At 47.6% G+C, this 18,326-nt stretch overlaps 2 protein-coding genes across 2 annotated transcripts in view; both read right to left on the bottom strand.

The window, feature by feature from the left end:
- The window catches only part of AUNIP (aurora kinase A and ninein interacting protein), a 30,496-nt gene extending 28,244 nt beyond the window's left edge, over positions 1-2,252 (bottom strand). The window contains exon 1 of the mRNA XM_081869353.1: positions 2,153-2,252. The gene's annotated coding sequence lies outside the window, so the exon portion shown is untranslated. The remainder of the gene's footprint in view (positions 1-2,152) is intronic.
- Positions 2,253-8,173: 5,921 nt separating this feature from the next.
- PAQR7 (progestin and adipoQ receptor family member 7) lies at positions 8,174-16,206 on the bottom strand. The gene is given in 3 exon segments (XM_081869181.1): positions 8,174-12,849; positions 15,787-16,076; positions 16,079-16,206. Coding segments are annotated over 3 exon segments (1,500 nt in total). The 5' UTR covers positions 16,193-16,206; the 3' UTR covers positions 8,174-11,753.
- Between the last annotated feature and the right edge of the window lie 2,120 nt (positions 16,207-18,326).

An 18,326-nucleotide genomic window follows, 5' to 3' on the forward strand; every position in this document is an offset into this window, starting at 1 on the left:
TTTTGAAGTGTGATCCTGTCCTCTGGGGTGTTAGCCACCCCTTCCAGTTTGGTGTCATCTGCAAATTTGATCAGGATGCCCTTGAGTCCATCATCCAAGTCGTTGATAAAGATGTTGAATAAGACCGGGCCCAAGACAGAACCCTGTGGCACCCCACTAGTCACTCTTCTCCAGGATGAAGAGGAACCATTGATGAGCACCCTTTGGGTTCGGTCAGTCAGCCAGTTACAAATCCACTGAGTGGTAGCATAGTCAAGACCGCATTTTACCAGCTTCTTTACAAGAATATCATGGGGCACCTTGTCAAATGCCTTGCTGAAATTATCCACCAATTATCTGGAGAGCCACAGATCACCCCCCACCCAAAATAAAACTTTTTATGCCAGGGATGGGGAACAATTTTCAGTCCGAGGGCCACATTCCCTTATAGGCAAACGGGGCCACATGTGAATAGTGGGTGGGATCAGAAGCAAAAGTGAGCGGAGCAATGAATTTGAGTTTTGCCTTTGTCCAGTACGTTGATTCCTAAACACACTCACACATCTCTCTCTATCCTCTGTCCAGACAAGGAACAGCCATCGTCAGATGGACACATTCCAGCGATGCAAAAATACACTGGAGGCTTTAAAGCAGAAAAAGTACAGAGCAGAGTCAGTGAGGGGTGTGGCTTGTAGAAAGTCCTGAGGCCCAAATGGAGAGGTCTGGAGGGCCGCATTCAGACCCTAAGCTTGAAGTTCCAAACCCTTGTTAATAGGGGATTAGACCAATTGACAGAGGATAAATCTTTCAGTGGCCACACCATGTGCAGATTAGGCACAAGACATTGCACTCCCTTCCTTCTGCACTTCTACTTCTGTTGCTGCCTCTCCCTCTCCCTGACCTGCACAGTTTTTGCTGCCGCCACCAGCGCTCTCAAAAAGTGATCCCAAAATTACAGGGGCAATGTCACCTCTCGCCCCGTTGCCATGCTCTGAGGAAAGGGTCTGACATGGGTGGTGGTGAGGAGCAAAGATTTAGTCTGCTGAAGCAAACAGAAATGACTAAAAACCCTAGCAGCTCCTTAAAAGAGGAACAAATAGCATTTAACAAATTAACTTTTAGCATGTCTACCCTGAAATAAATCCCCTGGAATTTAACAAGGTTTTTGCCCAGCTAAGTGAGTATAGAATTAAACTATTAATAGTCTTTTAACTAGTGTTGTTTTTTAATAGCATTTTCTGTTTAAAGTGGCCCAAGATTATTTTGTTATTTTTAGACATGGGACTTATTTGTGCAGCTAATTAGCCGCCTTGTTTTTGCACAATTTCTGGACTTTCCTGGATCAATCAGGCTGCAGGACAGCGGGCGGGGCTGTTGGCGCTGGGTTCGTTTCACTCTGGCTTCCTGCTGTGGGTTGCAGAATGGAGGCAGGGTGCAATTGCTTATCACATGTGAGCAACAGGAAGGAACGTTCTTCTGTGGTATATACAATGACGCACCCTCCACGCCACATCTGCTTTGAGGAGTACCAGCTGGAGTCAAGGCAAGGAATCCAAAAGGGGCCAGAGGCGCCTGGGGAGCTCTCCTGAGCAAGCTCTGGGGGTCTCTGCCAATCCAAGGGCCACAATCCTTCATGGGCAACCTTCCAAGGGCCACATGCCAGTGATGGGCACGGCAACAAATGTTGCTTCTCTATGTACAATAGGTGACAGCCCAGCCACACAAAAAGGAGATGTTTCTACAGGCCCATTGCAAGCTATGTGTTTCTTTTTAAGCCATGCAAGGGCTAAAAATGCAGAAAACATCGTGTCTAAGTGGGCCTTCATCTGCTTGCAGTAGCAGGCAATAGAGGGCAAACCCCAGTTGGACACTCTGCTTCCAACAAAGCTTTCCCAGCTTGGATGAACAGAGGTCACATCCTTACTATACATTTAAAGCACTCTTAGTCATGGAAAATCCTGGGAACTGTAGTTTATTAAGGGTGTGTGCACACTCAAAGAATGGACTCCAAACCCTCCTAAACATCTTTGAAGAAGCTTACAAAAAGCTTGGCCTATTGCCCAACATTCAAAAAACCAAAGTGCAGCACCAGCAAGCACAAAACAACTGCTCTGCAGTACCACAAATCCAACTCAATGGTGTAATGTTGGAAAGTGTCGATCACTTCTCCTACCTGGGCAGTTATTTTTCCACAAGGGCTGACACTGATGCTGAAATCCAGCATCACCTGAGCTCTGCGAGTGCAGCTTTCTCCCAATTGAAGTGCAGAGTGTTTGAGGACCAGGACATTTGCAGGGAAACCAAAATGCTCATTTACAAAGTTATTGTACTACCAACCTTACTGTATGCTTGTGAAACGTGGACCACTTATAAACACCATCTCCAACTCCTTGAAAGATTCCATCAACAGTGTCTCCGAAAAAAATTACACATCACTTGGGAAGACAGGCGAACTAATGCCAGTGTACTGGAAGAGGCAAAGTTCACCAGTGTTGAAGCATTGATTCTTCAACATCAACTTCGTTGGACTGGTCATGTTGTTTAGATGCCTGATTATCGTCTTCCAAAGCAACTACTCTATTCCGAACTTAAAAATGGAAAGCGTAGTGCTGGTGGTCAACAAAAGAGGTTTAAAGACTCTCTCAAGGCAAATCTAAAAAAAATGTAGTATAAACACCAACAATTGGGAAAAACTGGCCTGCGAGTGCTCCCGTTGGAGAACAGCCTTTACCAAAGGTGTCATGGACTTTGAAGACGCTCGAACTCAGGACAAAAGGGAGAAATGTGCTAAGAGGAAGGCACATTTGGCAAACCCTCACCGTGATCAACTCCCGCCCGGAAACCTATGTCCCCGCTGTGGAAGGACGTGTGGATCCAGAATTGGCCTCCACAGTCACTTACAGACTAATTGTTAAGACTGTGTTTATGGAAGACAATCTTACTCGGCTACGAATGATCGCCAAAGAAGAAGAATGGGGACCAGGGATGAGCTGCTGTGCTCACTAGGCCTGACACCCTGCCTAGTCTGTGCAGATCATACTTTTAGTAATAAAGAGTTAACTCTAACTTGCATGATGTGATTTACTGCTGGCTCGCTTGTGACAGAGGAAGACATTCAGTAAAATAAAACTACCATTTTCAAGCTTTTGGGACCCTTCCAGGCGACCTGTTAGTATACATCCTGATTTGCTTACATGGTGATTAGACTATTCCGATTTGATCCTTGGGAGGTTATGCAATAATGAGCATTTATCCTCAGTTACTTGCATGCTATGTTTACACATCTTCCCATTAATCATTAGTTTATCCCATACTTTTCATTAAATTTCCCTTTGACGTTCCTAACCACAAAAGATCCAGTTGTTCTTTTTAAGTGGCTCTGCTGTCCTAGGGCAACAGAGAACCTTAATTCACTTTAATTGCACAACCCTAGTGTTCAAGTATGGGCTTGAATCCTTCCCTTAAAATACTAACAGTCTGGAGGCAGCTTTTATGACTTGAAAGAAAGAAAGAAAAAATGTGATGATGGTTCTTCAACATCAATATCAACATCAATATCAACATCAATAAGTACCCTAACAGTCCAAAGCTCTTGGGGCTTTTGGCTGCTATCAACAGACATTGTCAATCATTTAGCAAATGTCATGTGTAATCTGCCTGATAAATTCTGCTTTGGTTTCTTGGGTTCAGAATATACACAGGAAACCTCCAGGCTGCTGCAACCACATGCCTATTATACAAACAATTGTTTCTGAGAAGAGGAATTCTTATTAGGCAATAGTCCTGATCTCCACCCAAACCAAGCTAAGCCAAGCACAAAGCATTAGCATCAATTTTAAAAAAACAAGTCTGGATATCGAGGGAGATGGCTACAGTTTGCAAGCTTGGTTTGCATGGATAAAAAGTGCCAAATTCAGAGCCTGGCATCTCCATTCCAAGGCTGCCTCTGAAGTACCAGAGCTGGGGAAATATTTTCTGCAAAAGCTCCTGCAGAGCCAATCTGGGTATAGTATCACAGAATTGGATAAGGTTTTGTAGGTGATCTAGCATGGAATATTAGGTGGCTCTTAGACAAAATTCTGGCAGCTATAGACTGAAGTGGAGTTACATTGTGCTAAAACTCTCTGTTTGAAGCCCACCCCCTAGTTTCAAAATGAGCTGCAGGGATTATCATCTAATCTTCCTCCACACACTCCATCATTCAACGCATATGGACTAGAAACATAATTTTTAAAAACATTCTCCAAATGTAAACTGCTATTTACAGCATGCTGAAAAACAAAAAACCCCGTGAATTTCATTAGAGGCCATGTTTCTATTTACTCTTGAAGGAGCTGCAAAATCAACATCACTTCCTGAGACTTACAATGTGATGATGTTTTTTTCCAAGACAGAAGTATTTCAAGCTTGATATGTCTTGTAATATTTTTGTAACATGGGCCTATTTTTAAGGATGGTCCCATAACTATTTTTTTTTAAAAGCACTTGAGATATATGCAACGGATAAAAGAAGACATTGCATAATTGTGCCTGTGGAGTGTGACTGGTAAAAATTGGGGTGCATTAAGAATGGTTATGAACTGTTAAGGAACAGTACTGCTGAAATCCCCACTTCTCAAATAGATTACTCTTGCTCACAAGTTGCTGAGCAAGAAAAACCTGCTGGCTGTTGTCACCAAGAGGCTCACGTGTAACTTGTCTCCCACACACGTAGAAGCAACTCTTAGCTTTATTAAAACTGAAAAATAGCTCCCGAAGGCTGCCAATGGGAATGGAGAACCAGGGGTGCAAGCATCTGCTTAATCCTTTCCCTCCAGCTGTTTTTCTGCTCAAAACCAATCCCTCCAGCTGCTTTTCCACCCAAAGGGAAAAGAGAATTATGCTGCTGTTCCTCTGTTCCCCATCAGTCTCCTGTGACTTTTTCTTACAAACAAAACAAGAAACTGTTGCGGACATCTCTGATGGAGCCCCAGGAGACTTCGGCCAAAACCAGACAATGGATGGCTGGCTTTTCATTGGCGCTGGCTGCAAATCTGAGGGGGTTCTTGGCAAAGGGACCTTGGTTATTATATAATAGGTTCCCCCCTGCCCCCCGATTTGTGGGATAGAATACCATATAACAAAGCAGTGGGCTTTATTTTTTTTAAAAGTGACAGAGCCCCTGTGGGTGCCTGCCTCCCAGTAGCTGCCATTTTGATTTATCTGCAATGCCCCAAAATACTGTGTCAGTCTAAGACATTGTGGGGGAAACAAAATGGTAGCTACAATAAAAACGTAAGGACATAAGGTGAGCTTGGTGGGATCAGACCAAAGGCCCAGGGTCCTGCTTTTACAATGGCCAAGCAGATCCCTATGTGAAGCGAAAGAACAGGGCCGAGGCTCAACAGCAACTCTCACCAATTTCAACTCCTAGCAACTATTCAGCAGCATATTGTCTCCGACACTGGAGGCAGAACATAGTCATTATGTCTAGCAGCCATTGACAGCATTATCCTCCATAAAGAGGATGGGTATCATATCATAGGTGGAACAGACTCTCTCAGGAGATGGTGGACTCATTGGAGGCTTTAAAGCAGAAATTAGATGGCCAACAGTCCTGGATGCTTTAGCTGAGATTCCTGCAATGCAGGGGGTGGAACTAGATGACCCTCAGTGGCCCTTCCAAGTCTACAGTTTTATGATTCCTCCCTTCCAATGCTCTGGACTGCCTGAGGCATTCCAGCAAAGCAAAATGGCAGCCCCCAGCTGAATGATGACTGCTGTACCTAGGTCTGCCCTGCAAGCAGGGGGGGGGGGCAGAGGCCATGCAGGCAGCAGTGTGAGGGGGCTCTGCCAAGGTGCCAGGGCCAGATGTTGGATCTGCTTCTCATCTACTGTATGCAGGAATATTTCCCTCCTCAGAAAGCTGCCTGCACACTGCAAGCATTGTGGGAGACCCTGCGGAGCCTTTTCCTCACCAGCGGCCAGATTGTGACACCCCCACCCCCCCAAAAAGACACAGCTGGTTACAAATTGGGAGAGTCAAATGGCAGATCAAAATTGCCTTCCTTAGTCTGCCTTTCACAGAACTGCTTTTTGATTTCAGTTCCTTCTGGATTCCCCTAGTTTGGTTGCTGGTAAGCTTTGTTACTGCTGCTGGATAATTATTTGTCATTTTGCTTTAAACTGCATTTTTGTTTTAAATGGTGGTGTTGCTAAGTTGTCTTCCTTGAAATCCACTCTCCGGGGAAGAAATGAAAGTTATGAGTTTGCGGGTGCCAGAGTTTATGGGTGCCAGACTCCCATAGTTCATGGATTTAATAAGTGTTAGAATTTAATCAATGCTTGAAGAATCACTAGAAGTCAGATTCTTAACAGCTGGACTCAGCTACTGTGTCAGGAGATTGCCTGAGAAATAGGTCCTTAACAGAGAACAAAGACAAGGAAATGGGCTATCAGCAAAGCAAAGACCCTGTTCCAGCCCCACCCTGAGATAGTGAGCAGAGACAAAAGGAGAGCAGTTCTTTAAGAGAGAGCCAGTGTGGTGTAGTGGTTAAGAGCGGTAGTCTCGTAATCTGGGGAACTGGGTTCGCGTCTCCGCTCCTCCACATGCAGCTGCTGGGTGACCTTGGGCCAGTCACACTTCTTTGAAGTCTGTCAGCCCCACTCACCTCACAGAGTGTTTGTTGTGGGGGAGGAAGGGAAAGGAGAATGTTAGCCGCTTTGAGACTCCTTAAAGGGAGTGAAAGGCGGGATATCAAATCCAAATCCAAGGTTGCAGTGGTGGTGGTGATGATTTGCAGAAATCAGAAAAGGTTCCAGTTTGTTGCAGCAAGATGGAGAGAGGGGCTGGAGCACAATGTGGACTGCCTGTTTGAATTGGAAGGTTGACAACAATGGGAGAGAAAGGACTCTATTGGAGTGTAGTGCTTTGAACCCCTCCTTCGTAGGCTCAGGTCATATATATGTATGGTGGTACCTCTGGTTACGAACGGAATCTGTTCTGGAGGTCCATTCATAACCAGAAACCGCTCGTAACATGAGGCACCATTAGCAAAAGCGCACCTCTCTATTTCCGATCACATCCTGGAGCAAAGTTTGCAACCGGGAGCAGCTACTTCCAGGTTACCGGAGCTCATAACCCGCAGCGTGCACAACCAGAGGCGTTCGCAACCAGAGGTGCCACTGTATAAACCATATTTCATATATCACAAAGACATCATGTTCTCCACTGTGCCTCATTTCCCAAGGAAAAATGAACCCTGGAATCTCGCACTGCTTGGAGACTGGGGCGCCATGAAACACTACTTTCAGAAATAAATATACTACTCTGGAAACAAGCTTAATTATTGCAAAGCATGACATTATTATCACCATCCCTTCTGTATTCAATGTCCAGGCAGTTCGTGTTGGCCCTCGTGTAGCCTAACCATCCATGTACAAGAAAGAGGTAGCAGAACACTTGAGGGAACCCCAAGGTTTGCAGAAGTACAAAGATACTTCAGGGTGGAAAATAATAGAGGATAGGAAAGGGAAGACCTGCCTCCCACAAGAGCATATTGGGAATGAGAATGTCCAGTGGTCACAATGCCAGCTGAGAGGAGAGAAAGCCAAGAGGAAACATCAATATGTGTTTGTGACTACTGGTAACTAATTTTGCACCCTGTAATGGTTCTAGGGGTTGCTCGTGCGTAAGCCGGTGCTTATCTCCCCGGCTGGGTACAAACACCTGGCTGGGTTGCCAAAGTGAACCTTTTCTGTCCGGACAGCCACTCACCCGTGGCTGACTCAATCGCTGGCAGAATCCGTCAGTGGGCGTTTCTTAAACTTCTTCCAGCAAAGAAGCTCTTTGACGCCTAGTCTCCTCCTACTCTCTCTGCGCGAAAGCCTTCTGCGCAAGGAGGGCATGGGCAACGGAGGACCCCTATTCTCCCCACTGGTCCCAAGCAAGGAGTCATGGGACCGCCTCGCCGCTTCCCCCATCTGCCCCCCTTCTCCACTGGTGCTACGCTGATTCTCTTCCCCAGAAGATGGGCTGCTTCTCCTGATCCCTGGACACTCTCTGGAATCCCTCTGGCTTTTGCTCTCTCCCTCCGGCACTGATGGCAGTTCCCTGACACACCCCTATCAAAGTTGTCTCTACAGACGATGTCCTAGTTATACTGCTGTCGAAAGGGTTGCTGTGGGGATGAACGAGACAGAAGACTATAAAACATTTGGCTTGTGAAAATTGCTTTATAGAAACAAATGGCAGAAACAGGCCCATTAAAACGTATAAAATATCAGACAGACAGGAAAAAACACACACAACATGACCTTCCCAGCCTTAGTTCCTGCAAAATTCTGCATAACTCCCTGAAATTTCCTTTATATGAAACTCTGAATTGCATCATATTCATTAGGTGAACACCAAACACATTCAGAAATAGTGTATATCTGGTATATCTCTCTTGAAAGGATACCACTTTAGAATTCCGATGTGGGAGCACGTTGCTTCCCCAGAAAGAAATCACTGTCATGTGGGAAAGGAGCATGTTCTGGACCAATTTGCTCCCTAACATGATAGGTTTTGTTCTTTAAATTAAAAAAATGTTCATGATTAAGTATGGCCATTTGAAGAGATTAAGATCATCTTTCCAAAATGTTGTACAAGACCAAAAGTGTCTGTGTTGAGATATAAACAACAACCCCCCAACACACACACAGGGGTGGTCACATGCAGCCTTCAAAATAATGCCATGCAGCCCATGGGGCTTTTGCTCCTAACCCCTCTTCATCGTCTCTGCTAACTACAGTCTAGAATGATGCCACATTTCTGTGTCCCAAGAGGTTTCTCTCCCCCCCCCCCCACTTTTAAGCACCAGAAATAACTTGAAGCAGCAATTCCACCAGGTATTCTGAAATGGCACTCTTCCGAGAGGTCTACTTTAAAAGCAAGGGCTTTTTAGTCCGACTGAAAGCAAGACTCAAGCCAGCTAAAAGCCACACCTTTGATTTAAGAGGTTTGAAGAGCACCCCATTTCCAACCAAGCCCACCCCACCCCTTTAAGGAAGCTCATAAGTGCCAATCCACACAACTCTTCCGACAGGGTGAAGTCAAATCAGATGGCTGCATTTTGAAAAGCAACGAAGATTCCAACCAGGTGGGTGGCCACAGACTGTCTCAAGACACAAGGCCTTGTCGTCTTGCCACATGCCACGTCAGGAGTATTTCTACAAACTTGCTTGGGGTACTGAAGTGCAACATGATCAGCCCCTTTAGGCCGCAAGTCTATGAATGCTTACTTGGGAGTCAGGAGCCCTACTGGACACAGCAGAGCCTACCTCTGAGCAAATTAAGGAGGATGTTGACAAGCTGGAACGTGTGCAGAGAAGGGCAACCGAGATGATCAAGGGTCTGGAAACCAAGCCTTATGAGGAACAGTCGAAGGAGCTGGGTATGTTTATCCTGGAAAAGAGGAGACTGAGAGGAGATTTGACAGCCATCTTCAAATATCTAAAGGGCTGTCACATGGAAGATGGAATTTTGTCCTGTTCTGGAGGGTAGAACTCGAACCAATGACTTCAAGTGACAAGAAAGGAGATTCTGACTAAATAACAGAAAGAATGTTCTGTCAGCAAGAGCTGTTCAACAGCGGAATGGACTCCCTTGGAAGGTGGTGGACTCTCCTTCCTTAGAGGTTTCTAAGCAGAGGTTGGATGGCCATCTGCCATGGATGCTTTAGCTGAGATTCCTGCACTGCAGGGGGTTGGACTAGATGACCCTTGGGATCCCTTCCAACTCTCCAATTCTATGAAATGTTCATAGGCTCTTCCTGATGTTAAATGCCTTTAAACCAGTGGTGACTGATTACTGTCTTCTGACTGTTGTTGCACTAAAGCTGCCCTTATCACTGACTATTGCTGGCTGGGGCTGATGGAATTCCAGTAACACCTGGAGGGTTACAGGTGAGCCACTGCTGCTTTAAATGAAGGAGAAGCCTTTTTTCATCAACTGCATAATTAACATGGGGATTTATCGGCACAAGATTTCTCAATGGTCACAAGCACAGACAGTCTTTTAAAACAAGACACACACAGGCTTGCAAACCATAGAATCGTAGAGTTGGAAGAGACCACGAGGAACATTTAGTCCAACCCCCCTGCAATGCAGGAACCTTTTTGCCCAACGTGGAGCTCGAACCCACAGCCCTGGGATTAAGAGTCTCATGCTTCACCAACTGAGCTGGCACCTCCAGGCAAAGTACACCCTGGTGTTCAGGGAAGTGCTATCCCCAAACACCCCACCAAAGAGCTTTACAGGCATCTCTGGTTGGGGATGGAACATGTGCTCAGCGGCAGAGCAGAGGGCAGTAGGTCACAGGTAGAATCCTGGCTGCCTCCAGTGAAAAGGCGCAGCTGCCAGTCAGCGTAAATCCTGGGGTGGATGGTCACATGACCTGGCCTGGTATGGCAGCTTCCTGTGTTCCTGCTGGAGACAGAATGTTGCTTTAGATCAGGGATGGGGAATGTCAGGCCTGGGGGCTGAACGTGGCCCTATAGGCCTCCCTATCCAGCCCCCTGGACTGTCACCAGGCCATATGCACTCCTAAGCTACACCCATCGCCAGCTGAGCTTTGCATCCTCCTTGAGTGTCTTTGGTTGGCTGAAACATGTCACTGAACTCTAATAATGCCTCTTTGCTTGCCTGGATGGAGGACAGAGGGGTGTGGGTGTTTAGGAATTACCATCCTGTACAAAGGATGCCCACTTTTGTCTCTGGCCCTGGAAGGTTGCCCAGAATGGAATTCAACCTTCAAGATAAAAAAGGGTCCCCAGCCCTGCTTTAGTTGGTCCTTTGGCCTAACCACTTGTGTGTGTGTGTGTGTGTGTGTGTGTGTGTGTGTTCATTTTACTTTTAAAATCCAGCCACAAAAGCCAGCCCTACTCTAGATAAACACATACAAGACACTCATTTTTCCCTGGATGCATCACATTCACCTAAATTACTAGGGTGAGCTTTACTCCAAATATTACCATTCGACTTTACCCCATCCAATGGGTTATGGGGTTCCACTCCTTAAGGCACGTAAACATGGCAGCTTCCCAACTAGCTGGATGATTGTTGTTGCACCTGACAGGAATGATATTTTTCTCTGGGACACCCCTACCTTGTGGAAAGCCAGAAGGCAAGCTATGAAGGCACCACAGTCTAACCCAACCTTGCTAGGGTCCCTTCCCCCTGCATCTGTAGAGATGCACCATGGGGTCTGTGACTGCATAGGTCAGGCATGCCGAAAGAGCATCGAGGGATGGCTTTGACATGGAGCAAAGTTGGCATGTGCCCAGAGGCCGTTGATGCTTGAAGGACCCTCCCACCTAGTCAAGTATGGACCTGGTGGTAGCCTTCGTCCATCTCTCCTGGAATTCTTCCACCACTGAGAAGACCAGAAGGGAAGACATATTAAGTGTATGAGTAACTGTCTCTCTCAAAGGGAAGGCAGGGGGAAACAGAACCACCTCCTGGAAAGTCCTATTGCATCCAGGAAGCAGGCCTCTTCCTCCCACAAGATGGCTGTGCTCATGTCACTTCCTTTCTGGTGCAATATCTGACCCACCCTCGCTGCTGCTCGGATGTAGTAAGCAACCCAAAAGTGAGCAAGCGACGTGCTCTTAACCATAGGAAGAAACACCAGTTGTGCCAGGCAAAAATGTCCAGTCCTCTGAATTACAGTGACACAGGCACACCCAAAGCGAGAACAAGGAAACTGGCAGATCAACACCCACCCACCCTCTGTTCCCCCACTCTGTCCTTCTCACTCCTCTTTCCGATGCAGTTTGCGCTGCACTCTGGCAGTCATGAGGAGGGCCGTAAAGAAGCAGATGGACGCCACGAAAAGGCATAGGGAAGAAAAAAGTGGAGCCAGGTCGCCGTGGAGCCGTGAGTAGATGGGCCGCCTCGTTTCGTAATCCAGAAGCACTGCCTCCACCTGGGTGAGGGTGCAAAGCATCAGGAAGACGTGGAAGATCTGGTGCCCCTGGCCCACAAAGTGGCACTTGCCGGGAAACCACTTTTCGGGGTAGGGGTAGGCAAAGAAGAAGGCCGCAATCAGGAAAAAGAGGACGTGGCACTTGTGGTATAAAATGGCCACGTCTGTGAGTCCGGAGGAAGGGGAGACGTAGATGCGGTGCAGCACCGGGCTGATGTCCAAGGCGTACGCCAGGGCAGAGGGCATTTCCTGGCAGAGCCTGCCCAGCAGGGAAGAGAGGTGAGGGCTCCTGTATTTGGCATAGCAGGAGCCGGCGCACGAGAGCCAGGCAAGCAGAATGGCTCCCGGGATGTAGAAGCCCGCAACCCTTGTGTGCCACTCGGGCTCAATGGCGTAATAGTAATGCACCAGAGCACTGCTGTACTGGTATGTGGCTACGCCCACGTAGTCCAGGAAGAAAAACGCACAGTGCCAGAACTCAGACTTGGCCTGCAGGAGGTGTGCCAGGGTGCTGAAGGTTGCGTAGATGACCGAGGAGGCGGCGATGACGAAGAGGGGCTGCGTGTGAGGGTCGCCTAGGAAGTCCACCGCCTGCGAGAGCCGCCAGAACCTCACCACCAGGACCAAGGCGGCCACCAGGTGCGTCCAGACATTGACGGCCTCGTTGTGCCGCTGGAAAAGCGAGAGGAAGTAGAACTTCCAGGTCTGGTTGAGGGGCCGGTAGCCGGCATGGATGTAGGGCTTCTGGAAAAGCCGGGGCACGTCCGATGCCTCCACCGTGCAGGAGGCTGAGGGGAGGGCCTCCTCCAGCAGTCGAGGGACTTTCCAGACGTGCTGGGCACTGATGAAGAGGCGGCTGAGCTTTTCGGACACGATCGTTGCCATGGCAGGAATGGGCAGGCCCTGCAGAGCAAAACAACCCCTTTCAGGAAGAAAAGAGGAAGCAGAGTTGGGTTTGTGTTGGTTTGCATTTTGAAACAATGGATGCAATAACTGACAGTGGTTGAAACGGGAGCCACTGGGGGAACAGGGGGAATTGGGAGAGCAGATGGCTGCTTGGGGAACAGAGGAGAAGCTCAGCAATGTAATCCTAACCCTACTTACCTGGGAGTAAGCCCCACTGCAGTCAATAAGGCTGAGTTCTGAGCAGTCATGGTTAGATTGTAGACTTAGCGTACAATCCTAGGCGCAGTAGGAGGAAGCCCCTTTGAGCAAAGTGAGGCAACTTATAGGTAAACATGCAGAGGAATTGCACTGCCTGGCTCTGATACTTAGCTGGAAACAAGACCCTTTGAAGGAAGTGGGTCTTGCTTCTGAAATGAAATGTGGCTGGAATTGGCCTTGCAAAAAGGAGCTATTCCCTTTAGAGTAAGGAGGGAAAGGTGTAAACTATGTGGGCAGTATTATAACATGAATCTATGTAACGTTTTTTCACTCCTGCTTTGATTACATCAATCACTTTTGCAAGGCAAGAGGTGAGAAGCTGAGAATGAGCTTGCGAGGCGGCACACCGTGGGCAGACTGTCAGGCAGAGAAGCGCAACAGCAGCTTATCACTGTTTGCAGACTAAACTTAGTGGCCTGGTTCACAAATAAAGCTAAGCCATTATTAATGTTAAGCAAAGCAAAGTTCATAAACCAAGAAAAAGCTATGGATTGCAAATGTGCGTTTTTGTAGTTAATACACAATAATTAAGCCATTGGGTTGACTTGAGCAATCAAATCATGATAGAGGAAGAAGAACACTGGAGATACGGGATTCTGGCCAGCTGGCTAGCAGTAGCCAGCAGCTTACTTTGTACAACAGCATTCGAGCTAAATCCATTACAACAGGCTACCTGAGCAATGGGAAATTAGGATTCCAACACCTGTATCCTTTAAGATCCAAGAACACTCAGCTTCCATCCCAGATTTTACCAAATTCTTTCATCAAGCCAGGGGGGAAAAATCCTGTTTCATGCTTCTAACTTTTGTAACTACAACTCTAGATTTTTTGTCAAATAGATTGGTGTGTGTGTGGAAATTCTTCTTCCTTTAAAAAAAAAAAAATCCCCAAAATGAATGAAATAATTAATCAACAACAAAAGCATTGCCTGGCCCTGATTTCCACCACCATTAAACTGCAACCTCCTCCTTTCAGGAAACGCCTTCTGTTCAAAGGCATTTTTTCATCTGTTGCCAAAGATGGGCTTGGTCAGAATTCCTAACACCACGAGCAGCACCCCCTCCTAGCCAAAGGTTCGTCTGGCTGAGATCACTTTCTTAACATAACAAACATGGGGTTTTTTTGCAGTGCTCAGAGGGAAAATGCCAGGCTCTCTTCTACTCTGAATCCAGCCATGGGGAGCCAGAACCTGACTAAATACCAAGGCAGGCAATTTAGCAGTCTTAAGTCAGGATGGATGTAGTGAGAGTGATTAGGTGGCAGCTGAAGGGAGCCTTCTCTCTGAAACCTTGGAGCCCCCTTTCCCAACAGGGTGCCCAGCAAAGTTTCAGGTGAAGGGCTGGCTCTCCCTTCAACTACTAACTGATTTCGCCACCTGCCACCCTAGCCTGTTCCTCAGCACTATTGAGCAGGCCTTGTAGATTGAGGCTGTGTACCTGTTACTGTTAAATATGCTTACAAAAATAAGACGGCCAAGTCACCTCACTACACCAACTCTTCTAAAAAGAGCAGGACATCCTGCTTATTCAGTGATAGGTGGCTTTTTTGACATATTGAAAAGTAACATGAGGGAATATGCACGTGTCAGTCTTTGAATCAGCTGAAAGTCTGATGATCATTAGACTTCCAATTCTCCCACAGGCTGCCAACAGCACTAATAGCAGCCTCCTCCCAGTTTCCCCCCACAACCCAACAGCCTGGATACATAACAGAACCCCATTGTTATATAATGCAAAGGGATGAAGGCGGGGTTTGAATTGTTTATATAGGAACGGACCCGTAAGCAGCTGCTTAAGCCGGAATCCATGTGAGAACTTGTTTATTTTCCTGCATTCAGAAATTCCAATACCACCTCTTCTTTCTTTTAAAAATAAAGATGCCTGCGAGACTTCGCATTCTCTTTAACACCTCACCTAACATTTGCAAGCCCTGGCTTGCTTTGCCTCTCCCTGTACTCAAACGTTTGGTTCCATATTTTAAAGTTGTGAAACACTCTCTTTTTTAAAAAAGCCATATACACCGGCTGACCGACGCTCTTTTTCCAAGCAAGGTATACACACCCCGCCAGCAATGGAAAGATCCACAAGCTGATTGCCCCATTTTATAGCCCTAAATCCAGAAAAAAAACCACCTCACGCCCATTTTAGAAGAAAAACTGGTGTCCCCACCCGAGTTCCCTCCTATTAGGGAAGCTCCCTGATCGCCCCATAGTTTAAACTGACCAACTTTTCTTACGAACTACCAAGATGTTAAAAAGTTTGAGCCGGTAAAAGCTTGCAGACTAATCCTATGCACGTTTACTCTGGAGCAAGTCCTCGTGAGCTGTGTGGGGTTTATTCCGAAGTGTAGCCAAGCTGCAAAGGAAACCGTGAATCCTGTGCACACTTGCTCGAGAGTAAGTGCCGCCTGATGTCTCTGGGGTTTTACTTCTAAAGCAAGCTTGCATAGGATTGGGGAGCAAAGGAAACTGCCCCCACCCACCCACCCACCTTAACTCAAAAGCGCGCGCACTTTCCTCAGTTTCTTTAAACGCCTCCCGGACTCGCGTTGCATTATGCAAATAATTGCTCCCCGCAGAAATCTCTCATCCCCGGTTTGCTCTATTACTTCACAGTCCCGCCGTACTGGGCATCTTGTCCCTTGAAAGGAGGGGGACCCCCATTTTCTCACTCCGGTGCCCCCCCCCTCCTCTTACCGATCGCCAGCAGCTTCTTCCTGAGGATGCTCGTCTGAAAGCGCCGAAGGAAGAGCAAAAAGAGAGAGGCGCCGACCCAGCCTAGCCGGGCAAGGCCGCCCCTCTGCGGCAACAGCCGCCTCTCCCCAAGAGACCCGCCTCGTCTGTTTTGCTTTTTCCCACGCAGCTGCAGGCAGAAACCAAACAGAAGCGCCGCCGAAGACTTCGGACCAACGAGGCGCTGCGCCCCCTGGAGGTTGCAGCCGACACCCGAAAGTAGCGCCGGGCGGGAGAAAGGCGCGCGGGGGGGGGGGACCCCAATGCGGAAGCTGCAGGAAGGGGACGTGCATGCTGCGTTTCCCTTCCTCAGACTCCGAGGGAAGATGCATGTGGGGAATCCCGGGAAGCGCAGCTTTTCTCGCCTCATGTGCCAAAAATTCCATCCTCTGTGCAGTCATTAAAGGCAGAGGAGCCCCGTTCTCCGTGTCCTTATCCCCAATCGCCTCTGTTGCAAAACAGGAGCTGCCATAAGGTGCTACTGGAAGGATTTTTTTAATTTTGTTTTGCCATAAGGCATGGAGAAGATAACCTGAGGTGGTCCATTGCAGGCTTCCTCAACCTCGGCCCTCCAGATATTTCCCATGATCCCTAGCTCCCATGATCCCTAGCTAGCAGGACCAGTGGTCAGGGATGGTGGGAATTGTAGTCTCAAAACATCTGGAGGGCAGAGGTTGAGGAAGCCTAGTGCAATGCCTGCCAACCCATTGGACTCTGCACTAGGATCCTGCACTGTTCCTCTGGGTCCTGGGCAGCATCTTTCCGCTTTATGTTTACATGGACCCCAATGGGAAGCAGCAAAGAATCATAGAATTGGAGAGTAGGAAGGGACCCCAAGGGCCATCTAGTCCAACCCCCTGCAATGCAGGAATTCTGCCCACCACCATCCTTGAGTGGGCTCCAACCACCGACCTTCTGCCTTAGCAGAAATTCACCAGTGTAGGGACTCCCAGAAAATGACTGCTTTGCTTCTCATTGGTTTTTGCTGTTGCATCACTCTGTGTCAACTTATCCAGACCCATGGGCGTAGCCAAGAGGGGGCAGGGGGTAGCTGCCCCTCCCCAAATCAATAAAAATACATAGCTAACTGAAGCGCTGCCCTCCCCCACAAATCCTTGCTACACCCACGTCCAGACCCACTGTCCCTAGACTAACTGCAAGGTTTGTCCAGGAAAGCTAAACCAGGAGCCCAGGTTCATGAAGGAAAGTGTTTGTCTCTACACATGCTTCCGCACACACTGTTCCAAGAAAAGATGCCCAGAATGTTCAGTTCATATTGAGTTCACTGAGCCCACGAAAAACATGGTATTCTGACCTGTTCTTAATGCATAGTTGATCACATCTATGGAACGTGATTGATATGTCCTTTTAAGTTTCACATTATCCATCATAAGTAATTGTTTTAGGTCTTGTTCTATTAATCATTACTTATAATTTAATTAGGAGGTTTTTATGCCTGTCTAGTTCTGTGCTCCCTTTCCCAGCCTTTAATCTATTGGTGATTAATACCTATATGTATTCTTTGTTTTGTACTTGTATTAACCAATCAGCACCAAGCACATATGTGGCATGTATTCTTTGCTTTGTACTTGTGTTAACCAATCAGCAACAAGCACATATGTGGCAATATTGTAATATTCAATAAAAGGGGCTCCCCGAGACATGCTCAGGAGGATGCCTCCCATATGACACCTGCTACTTGTCTGTCGTTTATTCCAACCCAACATCTGGTGACCCCGACATGATAGCCAGATCCCTTCGCAGCCGTCCTCATACTTCACTCGACTGGAAAAGTCTCAGCGCGCTACTTCGTGAGTATGGGAGGGGAATTGACAAAATTCCAGCAGGAGCATGCTAAAGAATTGCTCCATCCAGTTAGACAGCGGGTGGTGGGTGCTCATATCTCTTTGAAAGAAATTGAACAATTGTTATGTGAGATTGCTTGCCAGTGTCCCTGGTACCCAGAAGCTGGTTCTTTAGGGTCAGAGACTTGGCAAAAGATCGGAAAAACCCTCTGCAGAACCAAGGGCTCCGATTCAATGTCTGCTCACTTGGCAGAAATGTGCAGATGCCGTCGCTAAATTAGGACCACAGGCAACCCCGACAGCACCTGCCCTTCTGGCCGCTGCAGACGATCCCCCCCCCCTTATCCAAAGCTTTTGCCTCCATCACAACCTTGCCAAACCCTCCCTACGCCTCAGCCCACAAACCCATCCACCCCCCCATCCCTCCTTCGCCTGCTTTGCCTGCCCCAGCCCCTGCATGTTCCTCCACCGGAGCTGTGCGCGCCACGCTTTCTCAAGCTAGGCGGCAAGGGCACCTCTCCTTAGAGGAAGAGGCTGGATGGGCTGGGGAGATGCCATCTGCTTTTCCTATCTCCTATACAAACCCCGGCACAGCGCAACAACAGGTGATGTATGAGACACTTTCTTACTCTGTTTTAAGGGAATTAAGGAAAGCCATCACTGATTCTGGCCTCAAATCTTCTTATGTGCTGGGGATGC

The sequence above is a fragment of the Podarcis erhardii genome (genome assembly GCF_964252035.2).
Source record: "Podarcis erhardii genome assembly, chromosome: 7".
Classification (NCBI taxonomy): domain Eukaryota; kingdom Metazoa; phylum Chordata; class Lepidosauria; order Squamata; family Lacertidae; genus Podarcis; species Podarcis erhardii.